Genomic DNA, 27,934 nt, shown 5'->3' on the forward strand with positions numbered 1-27,934 from the left:
ATACCATTGAACAGAGAACGTGGCACGTTTGCAGCTTTTTGCAGAAACACACAAATTTGGGTACAGGGATAATCGATTAATTTACAGTTGCCAAACTTCAAAACCACCACAACTCGTTAACTAGGTAGGTATATATTTATTTTCGGTTTTCATCAAATTTTTAGATGTCCTTGGATCGCCGTTTCAACAGGTACCTACTTATACGTTTAACGAGAAAATAAAAAATGAAAAATTCCTGTTGGCGCCAAACTATACCTATATAGGTACCTAAGCACCTATATTATTTCGCATTATAATTATTTACAAGTTTACAACCGTAAATTAAATTTTTTTTCGCATTGAATAACGTGACCGCAGCCTACGAAATCAACAACAAAAAAAAAAAAACAGATAATAACAAATAACGACATCGCATAATGGCAAGTACCGCACGCACATCATCATAATAACGTTGTAACAAGTGTGCGTGCGTACATAATATAATAATACCGACGGTGGAGGCGGCGGCAGTTACGGCGGCGGCGGTAGGCGTTTGCCGGAACGCTTCTGGTTTCTTCCATGACCGCATCGTGGGCGTGCTGCACCGCGGTGTCGCAATTGTCGCGTCGCTGCACCGGTGGCGGTGCGCGGGGCCGCCGAGAGGGCGTAAACCGTTTTTGGCTCGCGCGCGCGGACGTGATAGCGAGTCCGATAATTTTTTTTTTTCCTCTCCACAATCAGTCAACCCCGTCTCCCTCGCGCACGACTGTTAATGTTAATGCGCTATCAGTCCCGTCGGTCGGTCCTCATCGGCGTCGGATGAAGCGACCGAATAATAATTCCGGTCCGAAGCTGCGTTGATTCCGAAACCATATTTTTTTGCGCCGTCGTCCCGTTTGATGTGTGACACGGTTTCGCGCTGACCACCGTCCGACAATCGCCGCGAGCGCGACAACGCACACTGACGACAACACGGAAACGGCTCCACGTTCTCGTCACTTCCGTCTCGACTTTGGAATGACCAGCGCTACACGTCGTTCATCATGACTGTTGACTTTTGTGATTATTTCTGGGTAAATATTTTTCTTTTATCGATTGTCTCCCGGTTTATTAGCATTCGTCGAATCTACTCTTATCCTCGTCCCTCGTCACCTAGTGTTGGATTTCACGGTTCTCGACATGATATCTTAGTCCGTTTTACGTTTAATTTGCATTGTAAACGCGCGTTCATACGCACGCACACACGCACACACGCACACATACACTACACAGACACACATACTCAATCGTAATTTGTTTCTTATAATGTTTAGTTGACTCCAATCAATACTAATTATATTTTTGACCTCCCGACTGCATTTGATCTTTTTATTTAGGTATTCTATTCTATTGCTGTATAAAATTAATTGTTTTACCATGGAATAATGATTATCAGATTGATCGATACTGTACAGCTTCTTATTTCATTTATGTGTTTGTGCGTCGTGTATTATTTATAACGCATCATTAAAATTTAGATTTTGTTGTTCTTGATAAATGTATTTTGATTAACTTTTAAAGAATTTATTGCCAGAATCATTCCATTAATATATTATATAAATGTTTAAAAAGAGACATGATATTTTCCATAAAAAGTACATATCATCAGAAAATTCTAATTGTAGGTTTCTAGGATTTACTAGATAGTGATTCATATTACAAGAAAAGTAATAATGAGTACCTATTAGATTTTAACGCATATAAATCCTTAAGATACGCTAGAACAAATACAACATAATTATATTCCTTATAACATATAAAAATAGATATGTTTAATTGTATGATCTTTTAGAATCATATTTATATATTAAATAATAAAAAATATAAAGTAAAATAATTATAACAAATTGCACTTTTATATATATATAAATTATAGGTAGGTACCTATTTGTTTTAATTTATTTAAATGTGTATACCTAACCTTAGTCATGTATGTTAATTGTTTTTCATATAAATAATTGAAGCTTTTAACCCCTTAGGTTAGGTTACTGAGTCTTAGGTCTTTTTGTCTAACAAATTTTTAATTTTATAAATAATACATGCTTGGTATAACTTAATATTTAATTTATTTTAGTTTCATATTGTATAATCTATAGAATAACACTATTTAAATATGGTTTATCGGTCAAATTGACCATTGTAACTATTACCTTTTATAAGTAAAAAAATATATTAATGAAATGTAAAAAATTAGATCTATACATAAAAAAATATCATTATATAATAAAGTCATTGTGAAATCATATGAAAATTAATTAAATCATAGTACCTACTTGATTGATTCTAGATTGAAATTTATTGTTTGCCATGATTCATTCAATAAATCAGACACTTCTCGCATAGTTTTTCAGCATGTCAAGTTAATTTTAATGTCAAATTAATATTATTTTACCAATCATGAATCATGATAAAATTATTCTTTGTTTTTATTATATAACATTTATTCCTATTTTATTTGAGCTATTAGTTTGTCGCTATGTTTAAAAGACTTGCAGTTGGATGTGTTTCAAGGGGGAAAATATTGATAAATTAAAGTTATATGATGATATTTTAATGACTTGTAATAAATATGTGACAAGTTAATGAATATAGATGAATATATATATTCGTTATTATTTTAAAGCCAATTAAAATGATTATAAAGAATATATCTCTTGACTGTAATTACCTCATTGGTTGGAAAGTTTTTTTTTTATATTTACAAGTTTTTGATAAGCATTTTAATTATTTATTAAAATACAAAAATATAATTTTTTTATTCATTAATGATTTAGCTGAAAAACAAATATTAAAAAAAGTAGGTCAGCTCATTTTGGTGGTGGATGTTTGTCCATCATTCCTTCGGTCCTCGCATAGAATAGTGTAATTTTACTGTAGGTATTCGATTTAAATGCAATATGATTGCATTCGATAAAAAACGATTCTGAGCGGACGAGGGGATCTTTTTTATTTAATTTTATTTGTTTCTATGGTGATAAACAAAGCCGTACCTAATTACATAATTGTGAAGTTGTACATTTTTTCTCCTTTAACCGCTTTTATTTCGAGTATCATTATGAAAATCGAAAAATGACCCCTCTAAAGTACCAGCTCAAGAACATTACTTTTCTGAAAATATGCTACAATTGTACTTTTGAGCAAGTTTAGGGGAGAAAAAGTGTTTACATAATAAAAAAGAAATAAACATCATTGTAAAACCAATACATTCCTCGCTCCGCTCAGAATCTAAAATTGCTTTGCTTAAAACATATAAACAACACTTTAATTTTAAGATATTATATTTTAGTATTTAACCTTTGTATGATTAAATAAAAGTACTGAAAATGTATAATAAAATCAAAATTTTAAGTCTTAAATGTATACTTGTTTAACATTTTTTTTTTGGATATTAATTTGGTACTTAACACTCATTAATATATGCAACTGTAGATCATTTTTCTTAGTATGTTAAATAGAATTGATTGATTAGAACTAGAGTATCTAATTATCAGGGAATAGACTGCAAATCTAAATCTGTAAAATGAAAAGAGTAATTTACGCAGTTAATTTACATGTGCATAATTAAATTTTTTGAATTGTTATAGGGTGAAAAAAATAATGGATTTGACATTTTGTACCATAATATGAAACATGGGTTGATTGCTAATAAGGATCTATCAGATTTTTTAAGAGAAAGGTAATTTTTTGTTGTAAATAATATAAACCATTTTTTAAACAATACAGCTTATTAATCACCTAAAGACATAACATATTATACTATAAAATAATATTGTAAATAATATTGTTTTTAGGACTAATATTGAAGAAACATGTTCAAAATTACTTGCAAAGTTAGCTAAACAAACAAGTAGTAGTTCAAATACAGGAACATTTAATCCTTTATGGCAATTACTTCGTCTATCCATTGAGAAACTAACCACAATACATATGCAGATGGTACATAAAGTCTGTGAATTAGTAAAGGATGTTACTAAATACACTGATGAATTGCATAAAAAACATAAAACTGTAAGTATAAATTATAATTTACAGCTGAAATTGGTATTTCATGTATTTATTTTTTACATATAATAATACTTTAGGTTAAAGAAGAACAAAGTGGCACATTAGATGCAGTACAAGCAATTCAGTCGACTACATTGGCCTTACAAAAAGCAAAAGATATTTATGTACAAAAAGGTGGAGAGTTAGATAAGCTCAGAAAAGATAATGCCTCTGCCAAGGAAATTGAAAAAGCTGAAATAAAATTTAAAAAAGCTCAAGATGATTACAAAGTATTAGTTGAAAAATATAGCAATGTTAAAGAAGAATTTGAAAAAAAAATGAATATAGCATGCAAGGTTAAAACATTTAAATTTTTTTATAAGCATAATGATCATTGTTTTTTAAATTCATTGAATTAATTAAAATTTTTAATATAGCTTTTTCAAGAAGTTGAACAATCACATTTAAAACAGATGAAAGATTTTCTCAATGTCTATACAGAGCTAATTGAAACTAATCATGAGGAAATTGGAAAGGTTAGTATAAATTATAATTTTAATTTTGAATACATGATAATCAAAGATAAAGCTGTATAACTTGTATTCTATTAGATTAAATCAAACAATTATAATATTTTTATAATTACATAATATTTGTTGTATCTAGGTACATGTTGAATTTAAAAAACAATGTTTAGAAATGACTGTGGACAAATTATTAGAGAAATTTGTTTGTGCAAAATATACGGGATTAGAAAAACCAGGTACTTGGCATTTTATTTTACATATAATTAAGATTGAGATAAAGATGTTTATGACCTTAAAAATTTAAAAAATGCATGGGCGTATTTACCATTAATTTTATTAGTTATAAAGGTATACTCTTAATATAGTCAAGTATGACATAAAATGTCTTTAAAATGTTTATTATTAATCATGAATTTTAAATAATATACTATACATTTTTAACAAATTATGAATATGAACTAAATATTTATGTGCTTGCACAAGTCACGAATACAAAACTTGTGTAGTGTGCTAAATTCAATAACAAAATATTAAATATATTTTTAAAATATTCTTTGAAATTAAAAATTAAAAAAAATTATATTTAAAGTATAAAACGATGCAAGTAAACTATAATTATTATAACTGCTTCTAAGTCTAACTTTGTGTATTTATAATTTGTTTTAAATTATGCTCAACTAAAACACTAAGACATTTAACAATAAACATACTAACTTTACACATTATATTATGTAGCTATATATTTTTAATTGTACTCTACTTATAATAAATTGTATTTGTCTTTATAAGAAACCATCGAATTTGAGGAATTGTGTCTGAATAGCACTACTAGTAGTTTGAATCAGGTTCCGGATTCATCAAGTGATTCAAAGTCAATTCAAGGAACCAATTCACCAGTCTTCACGAGTACGCCACAAAATTCATGTGCAACAAGTGTAGCGTCTGAAAAGCCTTCTACGGCAAAACGTGAAGGTAATTGCCGTATAAAGGACAAGAAAGATGCTACCAATTACCAGTCCTCCAGAGCAACATCCTTACTCAATATCTTCATCTCCAACTCCCATGGTATGTTCATTTAACAATAAATTTTTTTCAACCTCGCAATTGGCCTACCGGAACTGCTATTATAGTAGAATTTTTTCTGCACCGTACCAGCAATCGGTAATATCAAACATCTTTTTAGTTGCTTTATACGATTATGTTTGTATACTAGTTAGTATTATTTGACCAATTCCCTTAATATATTAGTGTTCATTTTCTTCCGTATTTTTAAATCAGTATTTCATTTTATTACTCATAAATACTTTAAGTGCTATTGAATTAAAATTATTTTAAACATAATTTTAATTCTACCTGTATTAATAATAAAAACAAAAATTGAATTGAAACTGTTCTTGCTTTTTTCATGAACATTTTTTATATTGATAAAATTTAACTAACTTATTTAAAAATAAAATTTAATAATTTGATAAATTAAAATTCTCTCTGCGATATTTAAATACCAATAATTAAATGTAAATACTATAATATTACCTATTGATTTTTTTTTTAAGTTATGAGTTAGGTTTCAATTAACATATTTATCTTAAACATAAAATTATAAATGCATGGTATTGAAAATATTTGAAAATGGTCTACTAAAATTGTTCTGATTTATTATACATTAATAATATATTTTTATTCATTAATTTTTAATATTGTAAAAATATTTTGTAAAATAATTATTTATTGATTATATCTTAAAGGAAAACTGGATCATAGAAATTAAAATACTAACAAACATTTATAAATGTTAATGTATTTAATTTTTGGTGCCTTATCTTTGGATATTACATTTCTATTATATTGTGTTATACTATACCACAAATCTATGTATTATTATATACTATTCATTAACAAATTAATGATGAAGTAATCAATCATTAATTTTGTTTGTCATTGCTACATAAATAATGTTGTCTATAAACTTAAAGTATTTTGTAGTAATTTGTGTTTATAATAATTGTTGGTTTGATTTCACAAGCTAAATTTGTTGGTTTTAAAGTATATTTTTGACAAGAAAAAGATTTACAATTTCTAAGTAATATTCTTAATTTTATTGTTCTCATTATTTGTTACAATAATTATTTTATATGTTTTTATTCATACCAAATAATAGTAACAATAATTACAAAATACTAAGTATGAAATCTATGCTGTTCAAAATGTATCCATCATTGATCATTGTTCATTATTATCCTGTCAAATTATGTATAATGCATGCATATTATTTATGTGAATTAATCATAAGCTTTTGTGTTGTTATTTAAGTAAAAGCTGTGTTACAGGTGCTTTTTCAAAATCAAACAGAACTGTGAGTTTAAGTGCTGATCACACAGCTTATTCACTTCCTCAGAATTCTATTCGTGGATCAAAATGTAATTTGTGTTTATTATTATTGATCCTTAGGTGTAAAGTTTCTTGCATGTTTACATATTTTTGTAGCATTTTCCTTTAGATCAATGAAGTATGCTCCCTTCTTATGCACTATATGCAGATTTATTTGAGTTCTTATTCTTGGCATATACTGTTTAAGCAAATATATGAATGAAGTAAGTTTCAGATAAATTAATTTTGATAGTTAATAATTAAACAATTGAAATAATAATCTAGGCATACATTTTTATTTTTTATTTTGTAAAAACAAATATTTCAACAGGTATATTGTTGATAAATACACTAGTTATTATTCTGAAACATATTTTATACAGTATATTTATTTTAATATTTTCTTGAAATAAATTATTTATGTATAATAAATTGTATAATAGTGATTAAATTCAATTCCATGCTTTTATGTATTTATTATTTTTACAAATTACATTGTTGAATAATAATATATTTTTCTATATAAAGCAAAATACTTCTTTCAATAAGAATAATTATCTGAGTTAGCATTTGTCATTATGCCATTCATTTTTTTTAATGTTATAACTAAATACTTCTATTAAAATACAAGATGTTTTTATTTTATAAGAAATTATATTATTGCATCTAATCATGATGAAATCAAATTTATTAATTACAAATTAGTCACTTTTATATTAAGGAGAATGGTCAAAAAATAGTATACATATTTTTTTCTGTCATTAAGGTACTTTATAAATATTTTTTTATGCATCAATTATATTCAATATAAATCATTAAGAATATTTTTTATATATTATTTTCAATAAAAATAAAACTTAGGAGTGTTGTTTAAAAAAAAAACATTAATTCTTCATTATAGTTTAATTAATACTTAATTAATGTTATTTGTTTTGAAAGTTATCAATAAATTCATCAATTTATGCGAGTTAAAAACTCATTTATAAATCATTACAGTTAACTATGCTTAAAACTAAAAATAAAATCTTTTTATTAACATATATTTATATTTAGCATGCTGTCATTCAAGTACACAACCTTCAAGTTAACTAATTTCAAGGTGGTCAATTATATTATAAGGGTGGCTATAAGTATATATTTTTATTTCACATTAACTAATAGAACATTCCGAAATGAATTTCTCTTTATCCTTTATACATCCTTTGAAATGGCTTTTATTGTTGCATTTGTTATCAATTATTACCTATATTATTTATTTATTTTTAATACAATTTTATTTTTATTGTAGTTGCATGTATGTTCACAGTTATTTTATCATTAGTATTATTTATTGAGATGATACTTAAGTACCAAATACAAAGAGAATGTGTTAAGTAATAAAAATATTAAATTTTTTTTTATTATATACAATCACACTATTATATTATCATCTCTTTGTATTATGTGCTCAATGATTTGTATTTGCCAAGTGATTTGGTAAAGGAATTTAATGTATGTTCAGGGTTTTTAAGAAGTAGAAGAGATAAACGTAAAGAAAAGAAAACTAAAAAGAAAAAGGACTCTAGTGGTGAAACAGTTGGCAAAGAAGATAAATCTGACAAGTAAATATAAACATGTTTCCTCATAAATTGTATTGTATACTAAATTATGTATGACTTTTAGTGAAGAAAAAGAAGAAGAGTCGAAAAATGGTCCTCCTGAATTAGATGATGAAGGATATTGTATTCAGCCAACGGGACAATTGACTTGGACTATTGATAAAGAAGAGACATTTGATTCCTCTTCTGATTCAGGTTCTTAATTTTTATTTATTGTAATTCAATATTATAATATATACTTATACAATATGAACTTAATAGATGATGAAAGAGAAAAAAGACTACACGTTGAGATAAAACCCTTAAGCAATGGGGCAGGTCCAATCAGTGCAAGTGTTGATGAGTTAAGAGCCACTGTTGAAAACATATCATTATTACCTTTAGGAACACATACATTAAAGGTAATTAATAAAAAAAAAAAAATATGTATCATAATATCTTACTTTAAATTATGGTTTTTAGAATCGCCGAGGATCAGTTAATGATGATGGTACCATGAAACGTTCTAAATCTGTTTCTCAACAATTGAATACTGCGTAAGCAATAATTATATAATACATTTATTACTTATATAGATTACATTAATATAATTTTATACATTTTAGGAAAATAAGTAATGATTTAATAGGACTGAATTTGTTTCAACCCAGCGACCCTACTCCTAGCCCAGTTCAGCAGAGTAATTCAATGAATAGTCCTACTCTATCCTTAACTAATAAATCTATTTCTCCTCCAAATGTTTTTCCTGTGGTTTCAAGATATGCTGCAGGTAATTGTAATATAATTTTATTCAACAAAATAGTAATAAAAATATAATAAAAATGTTTAGACCTAGGTGATTTGTTTTTTGATGTTGGAGATGCTCAACAGTCGACTCCAAAACAGGGTCCTCCATCAACTACTCCTCCAGTGTGTTCTATTTCTATTCCTCGTCCTCCTTCTAGACGTGAGGTAATTACAGAATTATTTGAATAATAATATTATGATAGTCGATAGACATTAAAATTTTTACCAAGATTAACTTTAAACCTTTAATCAACACAAATAATTTATGTTGTTACGGTATACATATTTTTGGTATGCACATTAAAAGTATATAATTAAAATTTAATGTCTAAAAAAAACAAATATTTATTAAATTTTTATTAAATACTTTTGAAATCATTTATGTGTTGTATGTATTGCATCCAGTTTCTGAAACAGAATTACATTTTTTTCACATCGCGTAAATACATAAGGACATTTTTCTACAATGAGACATTGGGAAATTTTTATATAGAGCTTATTACATAATCTGTACATTTACATAATAAACACATTTTTTTTTTAATACAAACAAATTCGCTAAAAAAAAATATATATGAATAATACAATAATTGAATAAAACTAATATTCAGTAAATAAGTTTGATAATAGGTAAATTGATTCTAATATTAAAGTTCTATTGAATTCATATTTATTATGTTTATATTAGTAAGATGAAACAGTATTTGGAGTATGTCATCCTCTTAATTTAAAACAATATAATCAGGGGTAATATAATTTACAAGGTAATACAATTTACTGAGCTTAGATTTTATTATTATCAGCCAATATTTACTTGACTCGAAAATATTCAGTATCAAACAAATATCAAATATCACAATTATAAAAATTTGTTTTTCATTTTAAATAATTGAATTTGTTTTTATTCAAACAAGTTCTATATTACTGAATTTCCCTGCTGTTTTACAAATTTAATATGTTTGTATAAATATTATGTTATTATACTAAATGTAGAAATCCAGTTCTGTTTTATGACTGGAATCTTCTAGTTTTGCGAAATCGATTGAAATGAAAAATAGATGTGATATTTATGTGTTATAAAAAAATTATTTATTTCTAATCAGTTCACATTTTTATTTTATTGAATGTAGAACAATGGACCTCGCAATCAACTTAGTCCAATAAGTATTGGCAGAACAGACAGTGTGTCAAGTTTGGATTTTCGATCTTCCGGAGTTTTAGGACCATCTAGAGGGCCATCACCATTAACAATTGGATTATGTGATTCGATTCCATTAGCTGTTGCTTTTCATGAAATTATCCATGCATATTTTAAAGGATCAAACGAATCAAGGTATTATTTTAAAATGTTTTAAAACATCTATTATCACAGCAAAAACCTTTTATGATATTTAGTGTAAAAAAGACTAAATAATTATAATAGAAAAATAGTGGTATTAAGTTGTGATATCGTACATACTATATTTGTTAAGTAAACAGAAAATATTAGACACTCAATACTATTAATTATTTACGCAGTAAGAACATTTTTACTGCGACAGAATTGTGATATACCTAATATATTTATAAATACTTCAAGTTAAGTATAAAAATATTTTTTCCAAGTAAATGTTTACAAGACTGAGTAGGTATCCAATACTTTTGGTTTACTTAGTACAATACAATATTAAATTACAACTTTATAATGCTAGATAGAATATAATACTATACATTTATTACATAGTATATTGTAATATCACCAATTTTAATTTTTTATATTATATTTTTTTTAAATTTTTCCAATTATATATCACATTCATTAAACCTGGTTTATTATAAACTACTTATTATTGGTGTATATAGTTTTATAGTTATTATGTATGATAGTACAATTTTATAAAACAGACTAATTTTTAAGTAAATGTTGGCAACACATTTATTTATTATCAATGAAATTTTTTTCCTTACTACATGACTGTACAAACAAACAGTGGTCTTAACGTACTGTGGAGATGCAGAATAGTTTGCATCCACTATTAGATTGTTCATTTTTATATTTCTTTCTCATTAATGTAGCTACTTTTTGCTTCATAACTCATAATTTCAATTATTTTGTATTTTCACTATTAACAATATCTTAACAAAAGTATAATTTGCACAATACTTCTAATATTTTATAATAATTTTATCAATAATTGGTTAGTTAATGAACTGTATACAGAAAATATAATTTACACAGTTTAAATGGGAAAACTATGCTTTCAGCTGTATTATATTATTGTTGCACTGTCATCATAATTTTTATAAAGGTCTTGTTGTGGCTGAATAAATCAGCACCATAATCAAATATAAACAAATAGATTATTAAAGTTATGTTAGTTAGATTATTATTTAAATATTATTTCAGGTGTCAAGTTAAAATGTTCGGAGATATGATGGTTTCGTTTCCTGCGGGTATTGCAAATATTTTAGCAAATAATCCCAATCCAGCAAAATTATCATTTCGGTTGAAGAACACTGCTCGAGTAGAAAATATTCTTCCAAACAAACAATTAGTCGTAACGTAAGGAAGTAATATAACTATAAATACTAAAAATAAATTTCAATATATACTTTTTTTTTTTCAGTGATGGTTCATTTACAACTACTGATTCGACTGTTTATGAGTTCAATATGCCTGCTCTAACTTCATTATTACGTAAACAGTTTGAGCAAAATCCTGCTGCATCTTACTTTAATGTTGATATCCTTAAATATCAAGTTAGTAACATTATTATCATGATTATTAATCAAACATTTTATAATTTCATATTTTACTTTGTAGGTAAAATTACACAATACTGCAGCTGCTTCATGTCCGTTCCAACTAGTTTCATTTTACAAATGCAGTAATACTTATACCGATCTTAAAATTGATTACAAGTTTAATAGTCACTCCATGAGTGTTCCTTCCCCTTTACGGAATGTTACTGTTTCTGCTAATTTGAATTCAGCTATACGTAATATGCAGTCAAAGCCAACTGCGCAATGGTAGTTTTGATTTACCTCAATTTTGTAAATCAATTTTTTTAAATGATTTTAAATATATATTTTAGGGCACCAGATACAAAAACAGTTAGTTGGAGATTTGCGGAACTTGCTCAGTATTCTGAAAGTCAAGGTTCTGGTTCACTAAAAGCAAGATTTGAGGTTGATGGCTTATGCCCTATATCAACAATAGTGACTCAATTTAACTGTGAAGGTACTACATTATCTGGAGTTGAATTTGAGTTGGCAAGCAGTGGTTATAGAGTTTCGTTGATCAAAAGACGTTTTGTTGCTGGTAAATTTTTAATATCAATTATTCTATTAACATATTAAAAATAATCTTAAAAAACTTTTTAGTATTTTAAACTGGCAGTTTTCATTAATAATTAATAATCATACTGTTTAATAAAAATATGTTGGACTAATTTATAACTATTAACCTTTACAGGTAAATATATATGTGATGGTGAACCAGATCCCAAAAGCTCTACTCAACATTCCACTGTGTCATCAGATTGTTAATTATCAGTTACTTTATTATTTGTTTTTATTTTTTATATTATTTAAACTCGAGTATTATAATCTCAACATATCTTTTTTTGTTGACAATATTTTTCTTCATTATATTGGTACACATCTTTTATTTTCATAAAATAATTAACACTATAAAAATTAACTTCAGCTTTAAAACATTTTATCATTTTCCCATAATATAAAATTATAATTACTATCAGTAATTATTTTGCTATTAAACAAAACTGTCTGCTAGTAATTTTGCAGTATTATGTCATACTAGTTTCAAATTAAACTTTATATAAAAAAAAAAAAAATGAATGTAATAAGAGTGATTTTTAATACTTATATTTGTGTATTGTATAAAACTATATTTTAATTCAATTTTAACATACATTTCTAACTGACGTCAAAGACAATTACTCAGCTTTAGTCAATGAACACATATCCTAAAAGTAATAATTAATAAGACAAATAGTTAAATTGAAAACTAATAGTTTTTAAGATGCAGATATCTACGTAAAAAGCTTCCTTTTAATTGTGTTTTTAAAATAAATGAACTCTGAAACTCAGCTGTATATTTAAACTAATATATTTATACTTATTTTATATTATTCCATTTAAAGTTAGCAATAATCAAATTCATCTTCTAGTTAACTATTTTTTATGTAAACCAAAACATAGTACAATAGATCTGATTGTAAAATCTCTTTTTATTATTATTATTATTATTTTTATTGTTGTGATAAAGTTATCAATATTAAGGCTCTATTTATGCTTCCTTGTTAAACTAGTTAGTTTTTGGTAACAATATTGCATGTTATCGTGTATTGGACTTGTGATTATAATGTGAATTTACAGATAATATCTTCTCAGACACCTGTAGTAGGTTAACTGTATTTTTAATTTGTTATTTGGACCAATGTATAATGTAGATTTACATTTACAGTTTTTATGTTAAAATCAAAATTTTAAATTAAAATTAATTAATTTGTTTGTTGGTATTTTTATTTTTTGATACATTAGTGTTACATGAGATTTTCTGTGCTCTGGAATGATAATTATTTGTGGCTCAAAAAAATAAAAATTAACTGGTAATATTAATATATTATTATTTATTAATATATGTGAAGATAACTATTTTTTTAGATTTACTATATTGTATATATATATATTATTTATTACATACACAAATATATCAAATAAATATACTTATCCGTATAAATATATTTTTATTTTATTAAATTATTACATGTTAAGTTTAAGATTATTATTGATATAATTTAAAATAGAACATTTTATATGTTTAGTTTTTAGATTTTTGTAAATATTACTAACTCTTTTGATATCTGTCATTCATCTGTCTTTTAGCAAAGGTTACTGTTATTAATATTGATAAACTGATTTTTTTTATTTATCTTAGACATACACTTATAAGTATGCTATAATATAATATTTAATTGAATGGTTTTTGTGTGTGTGACGGTATCATACATACATTCATACATTTTTCACGAGTGATACAATTTTGAAATTTGAAATTAGTTATTCATTTCACACATAGTAACAATATTGTTATTTAATTTCGATTCAAAATCGTAAAAGCTTGAAAAATTTCACTAACTTAAATTATTATTTTCTATTCACAACTATAGTAGACTATTAAATAAATATTAAGCTATTTATCTCGACAACTAATTAAAGTTTTTCATTTAACTATTTTTAAACTTGTTTTTTTATAAAAAAAATTAGTGTTGATTAAATTTTTTCATTTTTTATTTATGAGATTTTAACAGAATATCATGGTATTTCGACAGTTATAAATCTGTACGTTAACATGAGATAGAGGCTGGTAAATATCACACTTATACATTTGGAGGTCTGATTGTAATAAAATTAAAATTAATAGTTTGAATAGAAAAGGTTAACATTGTCAGTTGATACGTGTCAGTGAGAATAGCTAATACTAAAGGTGGAAAAAAGAGTCATTAACTGGGTTCTTTAAAAATTTAAGTTACAATTTTGTGTTTAAATTCCACCCACTTAAATATACATTATTTTATAATATTACATATTGCTTATTTTGATGCAATTCCAAAAAAAATGTTATGCATATGAAATTGAAACTTTTTTCGATTAGACAAATTATATTTTACTATACACAATAACATTTTTTGTAATAATTTAAATTATTTATACCATACACATTAATAAACATTTTAAGGCTTGACTCAATAAGTTGGTAGTATTTGAAATGACATTAATTACTTATATTATCTAGTGTTCTATCATGTTAAAATTTCTATTGTGATTTGTGATTAGTTATAATCTCCCCAATTAATATGGCTCCCTTCTAGCTCCTTTTGATTAGTATCTCACTATCTTTTATTACATTTTAAGTAAAATTAAATGTGATTTTTAGTCAAAACTTTCATAATTAAATGTTTTATAATTTAATAGTGTTAAAAATATCAGTATATCAAATTTGGATATAATTCTCTCTAATTAACAAACTATCAGTTCTTATCTGATAGCCTTTTACACACTTGTGATCGTTATTATCTGAGTTTAGTGTTTAGTTATTTCTTTTCCCATGGTTGTAAGTGAAGTTTATAATTTTTTTCATGGCAATTAGGTATAATAGCATTATACAATTTAAGTAAGCAGCTATCAACCAGTGTAATTTTTAATTGTTATGTCAAATTTAAGTTTAATTCAAAAGTTAATCATCAACATTTTAAAAATATATTACAAAACAATTAAAAGTTCTATTCAAATTAATTATGAAAATTTGTAAATATTAAGTGTAAAAATAAGAAATTCTTACCATTTCTTAATATGCATTTATAGTTACAACAAAATGCTTGATACTCTTGATGATATCATTAATGTTTTTGTTAAGTATTTTTTTAATGTTTAAAAAACAAAAATAATATTAATATAAACTATAAGTAAAATTAATTAAAGTTTTCAAATTGTTGCTTACAAAGATTATACGTCTACTACAATTAATGTATCATGGCTTATAAATAAGAACAAGTAACAAATAGACAAAAACTTGATACAAACATTATTATAGATTTTTAAAATTCCAAAAATTTACAAGAATCCCAATCGATCAATTTTAATTTTATTAATATTAAATAAAAAAAAATTCGAAGTATTTATGTCTATAATAATTAAATTTAATTAATAATGAAACGTAGGTGGGTACTAAAAACCTTTTTTTTTTTCAAAAAAATTGTTGGCGTTTTAATAAAGTAAAGCAGTAATAGTGGATGACTGGGTGGCATATAACAAATATAATAGCCTAAACACTTTTTATACTTAACTTTTTAATTATTGATTTTATAAGGAATTTTAAGATGCATTTTCTTAGGTAATCAATCTAAAATAATATACGCCTTTAGGAGATTTAAAAATATCCAAAATATTTTATTGTGGTTATAATAGTGACTGATTCATATATTCAAAAATTTAGTTGAGGATTTTAATTAATGCAAATTAAAAACAAAGTACTTAAAGGTTTACTAATAAAATAAAGCATCTATTAATAATTATTCTTTTTATATAAATAACAAATAATTATAGTTATATATATTGTTGTATTATTACATATGTTTATAATTAATACTATAACTTAATAGGCTTAAAATATTATCAGAAACTCTATGGTTTAACAATTTGATAAATTAAATTACTAATATAGTAAATAAAAAGTTTAAAAATGTGGATTAGGCTAAAACTGTTTTTTTAAAGCTGTTATCAGGGTTGTAAAAATTCTTTTAATAACATTTTTAAGGTAAATATTACGAGTATTTGTATATTATTAGTATACTTATCTATATTTTGCTTATTATATTATATGATCATGAATAATCAAATAGTAACAGAAAATTGAAAATCTCTATATTGATTCTTATTAGTAATATTTACTACAAGATTATAACTAACATAATCAATTTTTAAAGCTATTTAAAAGCATTTACTGAATAGTTTTAAATTTTTAGGAATTCAAAAAATATATTTTTATTTTTTTACTTTAGGCAGCTCATCTCAAATGATAACAATTTTAATAAATTATAAATAGATTTTTTTAAACTATCCTTAGTCTCAAATAGTTAAACATAGATGTTGGATAATATTTTTTAAAAACAATTTTGTAACATTATGATTTCAAAAATTAATAATATTACAATATAAAAATAATTATTTGTCATTAAAAATAGAGAACATATCAACAGTTATAATTAAAACATGAAAAAAGTGATTAAAATTATATTTATTTTAAAAAATTGACTAAAGGTTTTATGTTTCACACTTTAAGTTTTCTCTGTATTTTAATAAAAAGTTTTTCTTCATTAAATTTGAAATCTGACAATTTGTGAATATTTTTATCGAACATTTGGTCATATTATAATTAGGTATAGTCTAACATGTATTGATTTTTATATGTATGATGTATACTTGAATAATTTATACCATGATAAATTATAATTATCTAATTTTCCATGATTTATACCTAATTAATAATTAATACATTCCTATTAAACATATTATGAATGGTATAGCATAGATCAATTATGAATATATTATATTACTTATTCGGTATTTCTACTGGCTTATTAGTGGTGGTTTAAAACTTCTTGTTATTTAAAATAAATGTATTAGTAATATTGTCAAATGTTCAGCGATTCCCAGTACACTTGCATACCTTAGGTACCTGGCCAGACTACCATTTGTTGTTGAAGGTTAGACAAATATTTTGATGGTTGTTGATCCATTTTATTTTAATGTTTACAAACTAAAAATAAATAAATAATTAAATTATTATTAAATACTTCTTTTTTATTTGTTATTTATTATTACAATTTTTAATTAAGTAGTACAAAATACGAATAGTTTTACTGTAACATTATTTGTAATGAGATCCATAATACATATAAAAATTATAAAACATAAGACGTAACAATAGAAATAAAAATAAATACAGTTAACTCTTGATTGGGGTGGCACAGTTATCATGAACAAATTCTCATATTGGAGGCAAAACTTGATAAAAAAAGTATGTCCATCTTCAGATATCAAAACCACTAGGTGGAACACAGTCATCAGTATTACAATGTTCTGCGTTAAGTTTTGAAACTTGAGATGTTCTTTAATAATTTATTATTTAATATATATGGATACATAAATCTTTATAGTTTGGCGGAAGACCACAGATAATCAGCTCAGGGGATTATCAAGAGTTTACTGTATTATGTTACAATTTTGTAGTATGTAATTAAATTGTTAAATAACTATTAATAGATATTTAAAAATGATGTACATTCTAATAATAGTATACAAAGTTCAATAACAATACATGTAGAATATTGAAAGCATTCTAACAGTAATACATATAAATTAACTTTTGTAATTGAGTTAGCTTAAGGAAATGACAATCACAATAAATATAAATCATTTTAAATAACTCATGTCAAAAGTTTAAAGGAAATAGAAGTTATTACATTACCTTGTTAATATATTTGAATAAAAGAATCTTAAAATTATTAAAAACAAAAATTAAAGACAGGAACCATTTTGATATTTCATTAATATCTAAGTAGGATTAAGTTGGAATATTAATCATAATCAACAGCTTAACAATCCATATCAGACCTGTGTCGCACTAATAAGCTTTTCCATTTTCTTTAAGCAAAGTTCATTCTATTGTTGCATTCATTAACCTCATATCCTTGCCTTCTATACAATCTCAGCCAATCTAGTCATTTATATCTTGTAAATATAAGTATATTGGGTTTACATTAAAAAGAATACAAATCTTCATTATGTCTTTTTCCTGTATTCATAGGCCATTATTATACACGGGTCTATAAATGTTTTAAAGACTTTCCTTTTTCTTATCACAAGTTTTTTTGTTATCTTCACTTTTCACTTACACTTTTTCTTATTCTCTACCAAGTCTCACAAGCATAGATAACTATTGGTTTAGAAATAATAATAGGAAAAAAATATATATACATTTCACATAATACTATAGGCAAATAAAAAAATAAGATTAAATGATGAACTAAAGAGGATCAACAGTTTGCTCATGCAAATTAACATGGGAACACGACTGTTGAACAATTGGAGGTGAATCCTGAGTCTCATTTGGCAGTAGAGCTGGTATGGAACATGGTTTTTCAGAGGTTTTAATGCATTTAATTTGGTCTTCAACAGTTTCATGCGGCTCTGTAGTTGGCAATTGGACTGGTAGGGTGGCTGTTTTTGAATGTTTGTACTTGACAGAATTTTCACCAAGAATAACAGAAGCATGTGTAAGTAATGGTGAATTTATTTCTGGTGATAAATTGCCTAAATTATTATTTAGTTTTTGACCAGCATTCGAACCTACAAAAAAAAAAAAAAAGAAACAATTATAGTTTTAATAATTTAATTTATTTCCAAAAATGTAGGAATATTTACATTCATTGAATAATTGCTCTTGACTTCTTTTAGTGGATTCACCAGTACCACTGTCTTTGCTGTTTGAAGAATCCAATGATTTATTGTCAGCATTATTTATTAAATTTGGTGAAGGACGTTTTGCTTTATAAACAAATAATACCCAAATTGATGATATAATTATAATGCATAAAATTATTGCAATGACAACCAATCCAAGAGTATATTCGTGAATTAAACTCTGATACACTAAAAAGTTAAAAATTTAATTGAAACAATATAATCTGATATATCATGTAATATGTATAAAAAAAATTCAATAATATTGTTTTATAACATAATAATATAATAATATACATTTTAAATTTATTGTATTATTAATAGAATAATTTCATAACATTTTAATTTTTACAATATAATACATTATTTTGAAAAAAAAAATGAGTTATGTATCTAATTTATCTTGAATCTCATCTTTAAAATTGTAAATACTATTTTTTATTACATTATCATAAATTATTATTAAATTAAAAATCATTAAAATAAATATTTATTAAATTATGTATAAATAATCAAATTGAATGTTGTATAAGTAGTTAGATACTTATTTATTGAATGGAATAATTTTATTTATTATAATAATAATCATAGTTAATGTTTTGGAGTTCACTGTAATTACACACTGTGAATTTTTTATTTTAATATTATGAAGTATAATTGTAAGTTTATAAACAAATTTAATTCATTCTAAGATAAAATGTTACTATAATTGAGTATATTATTGGCAAAATATCTATGTGGTAATAGTCTTAATGATAGCAATAAGTCAAAATACCATATCTTAATGGTCAAATTTACTATGTTAAGTAATAGAAATAAAAATTATATCAAATAATATGTGTTGTCTCTATTTTACAAATATTCAAAATAACAAATGTTCATTCAACAAAATCTATTTAAAATAGTTGCTTTAGTATAAGAGTCAATTTACATAATATAATACTAAAATTTAAGAGTATTATTTATCATAGATAATCTATGGCATATCATAAGATTTTATTAACACTATAATTTGAAAGCGAGTTATAAGCATTTTAAAGCTGTAATATTTTATATACTTATAACTCATATTAAAATGAAAACATCAATAAAAGCTTATAAGATGTCTTAGATAATATTCCTATTTTTAAGTTAGATAATGGGTAAATTAACTATAATATTAAAGGAAACAGTATAAAATACATTCTGTTGAACATAAATAGTATGTTGAACATTATTAGGAAAGAAACAATATATGTGAGTGAAATTTTCCCTCAACAATTATTATTAGTTGTTCTGTTTTAAATATGACTTTATTTTTACTTTTCATTTTATGCATTCAATTCTTTTTTTTTGTGCATACATACAAACAAAGTATTATTCAAGAAAATGCATAATATATATAATAATACTTACATGGCATAACTAGAACATCAACTTTTTGACTATTTACTCCTAAAGAATTAGTTATTTCACATTGATAAGTGCCCGAATCATCTGTATTAGCTTCCATTATAACTAAAAGTTGATTTTCAGCAGTAAAAAAGTGTCTATTACTCAATGTAAGAGAAACACCATCTTTAATCCATTTTATTTTTGGTTTTGGATATCCATAACTTAAACACTCTAAAACGACTTCTTCACCAACCCTAACTTGTTTGTTGGACATTTCACTTTTAAACCAAGGGGGTTCTGTAAAAAAAAAAATATATATATATATATTAAATAATCATAAATAACAATGTACAAAAAGAAATATAATTATAAAAAAGATAGTCAAAATAATATTTTTATACCTAAAACATTAAGTGTTGCATTTGCAGCTATCATTCCAGCGACATTTTTGGCAGTGCAGCTATATATGCCCATGTCAACTAATTTTACATCAACAATTAAAAATACATCATCCCTAGCCACTCTCATACGGCGTTCTTGTGCTGCTGGAAAATCAGTTCCTCCATCTTTTTGCCAAGATATTTGAGGAACTGGATATCCATTTGCAGCACATTCTAACCTAGCAGTAAGACCAGTCTTTACTGAACTATTTCCAGGCACTTTAGCAAAAAATGGATACACTAAAAATAAAAAATAAAATAAACATTCAACTATTATTATGATAAATCTCTTTGGTACTTACCAACAACTGATAAAACTGAACGATTAGAATAAGTGATACCAAATTCATTGGAAGCAACACATTGATATTTACCACTTTGTGACATCGAAATATTATACAAGTTTAAAACAGAGAATTGTGTCATACCATTGAACTCGAAAGATGAGTAATGGTTTGTAGAAATTAACTCCAAATCATGGTTATCTTTTTTCCAAACAAAATTAATTTTTTCAGTTGATGAAGAATTTACCCCACATTTTAAAGTAATGTTTTGCCGTTCAAGAACCATTTTTGATTCAGGATGGAATATTATTGTGGGCTTTGGACTATTCTCAACTAAAATATATATAAATTAGTATAGTAACACATGATTAATATAATTAAAACTTACGACATGAGAAGTCTGTTAAGGATATTTCTTTCAAATTTTTTCCTTTATTTTTTTCCGGGAAACCACAAAACGCATTTATGTAATCAAATGGTAAACTCTCAAATATATTTGGTTGTTTAAGCCATGACATTGAGCAGTCACATACTAGTGAAGAACTATTTAAATATAGATATTCAAGATTAGGCATATATTTGAAAGCTTCATCTTGGATTTCTAGGACATTATTTTGAAGTAAATTTAATTCATCTAGGTTGTCTAAGCCAGAGAATGCCTCTTTTTTAATGAATAATATCTTGTTATTTGCTAAACTTAATTTTTTCAAATTTCTTAGACCAATAAAAGTTTCTTTTGCATCTTCAATAAGCCACGATAAATAGTTGTGATCCATTTGACTAAAAAAAGAAAATATAGTTTTATTAATTAAATATGTCTTACATATGATATATTAAAATACAAAATAGTAATTTTTGAAATAGTATCAAATTAAATGGGCAAATGAAAAAATAATAATTGTATAATTAAAAACAATATTAAATAGAAATTTAATATAATGTTACAATTTATTTATTAATGGAAACATGTTAGAAATAAATTATTTAATGCTGTTATAAAACTAATTTTCCATAAATTAATTTTTTTAATAATCTTTGACCGACTTTTAATAGATGATAATATTGAAAAATTATAACATACAGATTTTATAGATTATACTAAAATATTGATTTTTTAACATTATTATTACTAATATATTAGCTATATAATTAATAGGATTGAAAGTATAAATGTAACTTACAGTATTCGTAGCATAGGTGTATTATTAAATGATCCTTCTTCAATGAATGATAATCTATTGTTATTTAAATGCAGTTTTTGTAACTTTCTTAAATTTTCTAAATTACTTTTTTCAATGTACTGTAGTTTATTATACGACAAATCCCTAAATAAATAAATTTGCACACGTATACATTAATTCAAAAATAATTATTGTAATAAAATTATAAAATTAAATAAATGACTTACAATTCTTCAAGCTCTGCACAATACTCCCATCCACTTTTGATTTGATCTATTCTGTTATAACTTATATTTAAGTAGACAAGTGAATTCAGTCCGTATAACCAGCCTTTGGATATTTTGCTCAAATTATTATCTTCTAAATGTCTGAATTTATATATATAAAAAAAAAAAAATAATAATAGTAATGAAGAGTTGCTAAATTAACTTAATAATGTAGTCATTATTGAAAATTAATTTTATCATGTCTTATATATAAAATAAACATACAATGATTGTAAATTTATTAAACCAAAAAATGATCCATCTTGTAAATCTTCAATTTGGTTTTGTCGAAGTATTATTGTTTTCAAATTCCCCAAGTCCATAAATAATAAACCATGAATGACAGTTATGTGATTTCTACTTAAATCGCTAAAAATAACAAATATTTATTTTGATTAATAATTAGTATGCAAAATGTACACATAAATACAAAATTAAGAGGTACTTACAGAAATTCAAGGTTTTTCAATTTTTTGAATAATCCACCAGGTAAATTGTTTAGCTTATTGTGGGATATTTTCAATTCTACTAAATTTATCAATGTGTCTAAGCAATTTGCAGTTAAGTTAGTGATTAAATTATTGTTCAGATTTCTAAAAACATACATATAAATATATAATAAATATACAATAGATTCTTTAAAAACTATATTTTATTATGATTAACAAATATATGTTATACTAACAGTATTTTCAAGTGTGTGGATTGTGGAAAAGAATGATCATCCAAAAATACTAATTTATTTTTGTTCATGTCCAAAGTTTTTAAGTTGGGTAAATTCTCTAAGGCCTCCAATTTTTCTATTTTATTATGTGCTCTGAAAAATTAAAAAAATATATTTAATATCAATATTATAATACAACTTAACTTGATAAGTTAAAATAAAATTAAACTTACAAATTCAAGTGATTTATTTTTGTTTTGTTAACAAATATTGGAAAAGATGAAATTGAATTCTTAGTAAGTTTCCTAAAAACACAAACAAGTCAATTATTGCATTTTTAATAATTTGTTGAATATTGAACATAATTAGTTTTAACATTTTAGTCCAGATGATAATACAAGTATGAAATATTTAAAGACTAAAAAAGATATTTTAGTCCAATACAGTTATATTTTTTATTCTGAACACATTTCTGAAATAAAACAAAATAATTTTTAAGTGTGTCAATTAATGTTTCAAGTGTCAAAAACAAAATTTTAAATTTAAAAATGTTTTCTTTGTGTTAAAGACTGTACTAAATTCTTGAGTGATTTTTTTGTTAACAATTACTGTAGTTCAGTGTTTCTTAACCTTTTTTAAATGACGGAATACTTAACATTTTATAAGGTTTTTGCAGAACACAGCAGTAAAAGAAAACAGTAATTATATTATTTTTAATTTTTTAATATATTAAACAATAAATGTATAGCATAAAACAGTTTTCAAATATGTTAGTAAAACATATTATATCTTGGTGTTTTGTTTTAAAAGTCAAAATGTTAAGAGAATGAAACTTGAAATACTAAATAAAATTTTTTTTCAGTGATTTTAAAATTTTGTCGAAACACCGGTTAAGACTTAAGAACCACTGCTGTAGTTGCTTTAAATTTAAACAATAATTTAAATTTTCTAATTTGTTTTAGACCTAACAGCCTATTCATTTTCATAAATAAATATAATGTGCTTGTATAGTATAATATGTATTAAGTGTTTTAAAAATATTATGTATTAAGGTATTTAGGTTATGAAATAAAATGATACGATAATATTTAAGAAATGTAATGTAGATCTCAAGAATGAGGCCAAACAGAAAAGCACTTAATGAAGGATGTTTGGTCACCCTACGAGTAAGTTAATTATTTAATTAAATGTATATAATATTTATTTGTATGACCATATATATAAAATGTAGTAAAACCTCAATAAGACAGAATTGTTTGGGACCATATATTTTTTAAGTGTTAAGAAGGTTCAGAAAAAAAAAAATAGAAATATATTTATTATTATTATATTTTATACTTAGTATTATTTTTCCATCTTATTGAGATTTTACTATACATATTGCACAATAGTTTATAATTTACAGTATTAATATAAAATATAATTACTATTAGAGAAATTATTTAAATTATTATTTCATAAAATAATATATTACACAATTTAAATAGATTTAATATTGATTACTTACAATGTTGTTAGATGTAAATAACTACTAGTATCGATTGTCAGAGTTCCATCAATTTTATTTAAATTCAAATCCCTGAAAATAAAAATATTAAATTTAACAATTAAAATAGTATAGGTATCAAGGAATAGAGTATAGATTTTTAATGGTCAAGTTAAATAAATTTACTAAATACTAGGTATTCTATAAATAATAGTATAATACTATACCTAGAATAATCATTGATAATAAATTCAGTCTGACATTGAAAATAAAAAGTACATTCTATAATACAGAGTAATTATCTTTTTAAGCAGATAATACCAGTAAAACTTAACTCTTTGGATAAATTAGGTTAGATTTGGATTTGGTTTGGATTATTTTTAAATTATTCATCTTACTAGTGTTTTGGTACTTGTGTAGTACTTGTGTACGTATATGCGTATACCTAGTATGCTACCAATCGTAATTATTTTTATTTCATTTAATTTTATTGCGGGAAAGTAGATTTAAGTTATTAAGATGAATAACATATAAAATCAAAATTATAGCTAAATATCCATTATGATAACTGATGAAGAATGGTAGAAGGCTATTAATATGCAACACAATTTATTAGAAATTGTCTGGAAAAAGTAACCTATGACATATAACAGTAATATAAAATACTTGAAGATCACTCTCATTAGCAATATATTAAGTAGGTAAGTTTTAGTTAAATAAATTTTAATTAATAAAACACAGTAAAGTTTTTTGGTAGGTTAGATAGGTAGCATACTACACCAACAAAGTAGTGGTAGCTGACATCCTAGACGAGTGTTGGTATTTTCAGTCACGATAAAATTGTTTTTGTTAAACAGCAAAACTTATTTTTGTTATTATATTTAGGTAAGTCTATTTTCTAAAATTAATTTCAACTAAACATACATTGCTCTAAAATTAAAATTGACTGAATATGAGTATTTCAAATTCAACTGTAAATATATTAATTTTGATTTAAACCTATTTATTTAAATTTAGGATTAATTTTTAAAAATATTTTTAGGTGACATTGGTTTCATGTATAATATGAATTAGTTGTTTATGTCTCAAAGTTCATGTTTACAGGTAGTATAATATGAAGATTGATACAATTTTTTTGTAAAGCTACTACCATATTGAAATTATCTGTATAAATCTTAAATAGATACCTAATTCCCAATACTAAAAATGATAAATTATGTACAAATGGCTAAATACCAAATGGAAATTTGGTTTACTTACAAAGTTTCCATCCATGGAGGTAATGCTTCTGGAAATGTGTTAATCATTGTTTTGCTACAGTCGACATATGTGCCGAGACAATCACATTTCTTGTGGCAGCTTTTCTTGACATTGCAAATCACGGCTTCGTACAACAGGGTTGATACGAACAACAAGTATGCAATCAACATGATCGTACCAAACAGTTATACTACCTACACGAAACGATCTAGTCTCCGACGAACGTATGCTGCAAAAATAGTATATATGTTAAGCGCCTCGCACTGGACCATCCTCAGTATTTAACTGCGTTAACAGCGCATAATGATGAATTCTTACACTTCATGTCAGCTACCTATTCGAGAGATCCATATTTTTCGTTTACATCGCCAGCACACAAACACGGACTAACACAAAACGAATTCCCGAAATAATATTCAATGCGCGTGGAAGACGTCTTCCGAGTACGCCTACATCATTCGAATTTTTAATCGTCATTCGCGTCGGCAGGAAGAAGAAAAAAAACGGCACGACACACCACCAGACTACCTACAGCGGCAACAACCTACTACACACTATACGACTGTAGCACTACAGTATGAACACGGACTACGGTAATGACTATAATGAGAGAATGAAGAACCGTTATCACTAATTCTTAAACAACGATGATAATGGTTTTTATTTATTTATTATTATTATTATTATTATTTTTTTTTGTTTAAATTTAAATATTATCGTGGCCCGTAGGTTTTTGTCAAGGACCTTCGATACACCGTTACCATTTGTGGGCGGGCCCGTTCGTACGAAACTCTACACCGGCAGCGTCCGACGACCGACGCGAAACCGACGTCGTGCCGAACCGTAAAAATGTATAATAATAATATAATAATATAGAAACATATTATTATTATTATTATTATTTATAATATATATTATGTATGTTTTTTGGTATCCGGTTGTTCGATTTGCGAATTTGTGACCGGCATTACTCAGCAGCAGTAAACGCTTTTTTTTGTTTTTTTTTCGAAAGAAATTTACACGAGCGTCGTATCTACACGCGTGCGATATATAATGACCAATTGATTTTAAGATTAATATTTGTCTAATTAGATATGATTAACTGTATAGTGATATTATTATACGTCGCATTGTGCACAGACATTTCGGCACCGAATGCACAACAATTTCGTATTATCGACACCCAAATAATAATATACATCATATCACAAGCACGTCTTATAATAAATAATATTATAATAATATACAAATATTATAATGCGCGCAGTAGCGTATTGGTCTCTACAACAATTTTTGCTCGTTCGACGACGACGACGATTCGAGTGATTTCTTCTCGAAATCAGAAACACCTTGTAGCAGTGGCGAGGTGTATTATAATATTTTATCCTCCGCAGGTAGGCAGGAGCGGCGGTGGTGGCGGCGGTTATGTAAATATAATGGTGTTGCTGAATGAATCACTGTATGTGAACCCACCCACCCACGTATACTAACAATAAAAGATGTTGCACCTGGTGTCCTGCGACCTGTTATGATCGTCACCTGCACATAATATTATATGCTTAATAAATGCGTGTATAAGAGAGAGTTGGGTACGCACACAACGGGCTGCAGTTGTTGAACACAATAAATATACCTATATACGTATACTTATGTATTATACACGAAGACTT

At 25.2% G+C, this 27,934-nt stretch overlaps 2 protein-coding genes across 5 annotated transcripts; one reads left to right on the top strand and one right to left on the bottom strand.

Moving 5' to 3' along the window:
* Window positions 1–727: 727 nt before the first annotated feature.
* LOC114126733 (F-BAR domain only protein 2) lies at window positions 728–13,903 on the top strand. Of its 4 annotated transcripts, none has more exons than XM_050205488.1 (20): window positions 728–1,052; window positions 3,603–3,694; window positions 3,810–4,026; window positions 4,101–4,358; window positions 4,440–4,538; window positions 4,669–4,765; window positions 5,319–5,594; window positions 6,857–6,946; window positions 8,398–8,497; window positions 8,559–8,689; window positions 8,756–8,895; window positions 8,957–9,030; window positions 9,100–9,263; window positions 9,324–9,445; window positions 10,411–10,613; window positions 11,667–11,822; window positions 11,887–12,019; window positions 12,084–12,289; window positions 12,355–12,581; window positions 12,735–13,903. In XM_050205488.1, exons 1-20 carry the CDS (start codon window positions 1,023–1,025, stop codon window positions 12,806–12,808), a joined length of 2,889 nt encoding a protein of 962 aa, XP_050061445.1. In that variant the 5' UTR covers window positions 728–1,022; the 3' UTR covers window positions 12,809–13,903. The 4 variants fall into 4 exon arrangements, with proteins under 4 accessions (XP_050061445.1, XP_050061447.1, XP_050061446.1 ...); XM_050205490.1 differs by having other exon boundaries at window positions 729–1,052; window positions 5,319–5,501; XM_050205489.1 differs by lacking the exon at window positions 6,857–6,946 and having other exon boundaries at window positions 730–1,052.
* A 3,723-nt stretch (window positions 13,904–17,626) lies between these two features.
* Window positions 17,627–26,992, bottom strand: LOC114126731 (leucine-rich repeats and immunoglobulin-like domains protein 3). The gene is made up of 15 exons (XM_027990736.2): window positions 26,583–26,992; window positions 26,265–26,493; window positions 25,026–25,097; window positions 23,752–23,823; window positions 23,540–23,671; window positions 23,304–23,447; window positions 23,080–23,223; window positions 22,816–22,956; window positions 22,589–22,732; window positions 21,796–22,187; window positions 21,426–21,740; window positions 21,085–21,363; window positions 20,705–20,980; window positions 19,271–19,498; window positions 17,627–19,195 (listed from the first exon to the last, which is right to left on the bottom strand). Exons 2-15 carry the CDS (start codon window positions 26,432–26,434, stop codon window positions 18,873–18,875), a joined length of 2,832 nt encoding a protein of 943 aa, XP_027846537.2. The 5' UTR covers window positions 26,435–26,493; window positions 26,583–26,992; the 3' UTR covers window positions 17,627–18,872.
* Window positions 26,993–27,934: the final 942 nt, after the last annotated feature.

This window comes from Aphis gossypii, chromosome X (genome assembly GCF_020184175.1).
Source record: "Aphis gossypii isolate Hap1 chromosome X, ASM2018417v2, whole genome shotgun sequence".
Classification (NCBI taxonomy): Eukaryota; Metazoa; Arthropoda; class Insecta; order Hemiptera; family Aphididae; genus Aphis; species Aphis gossypii.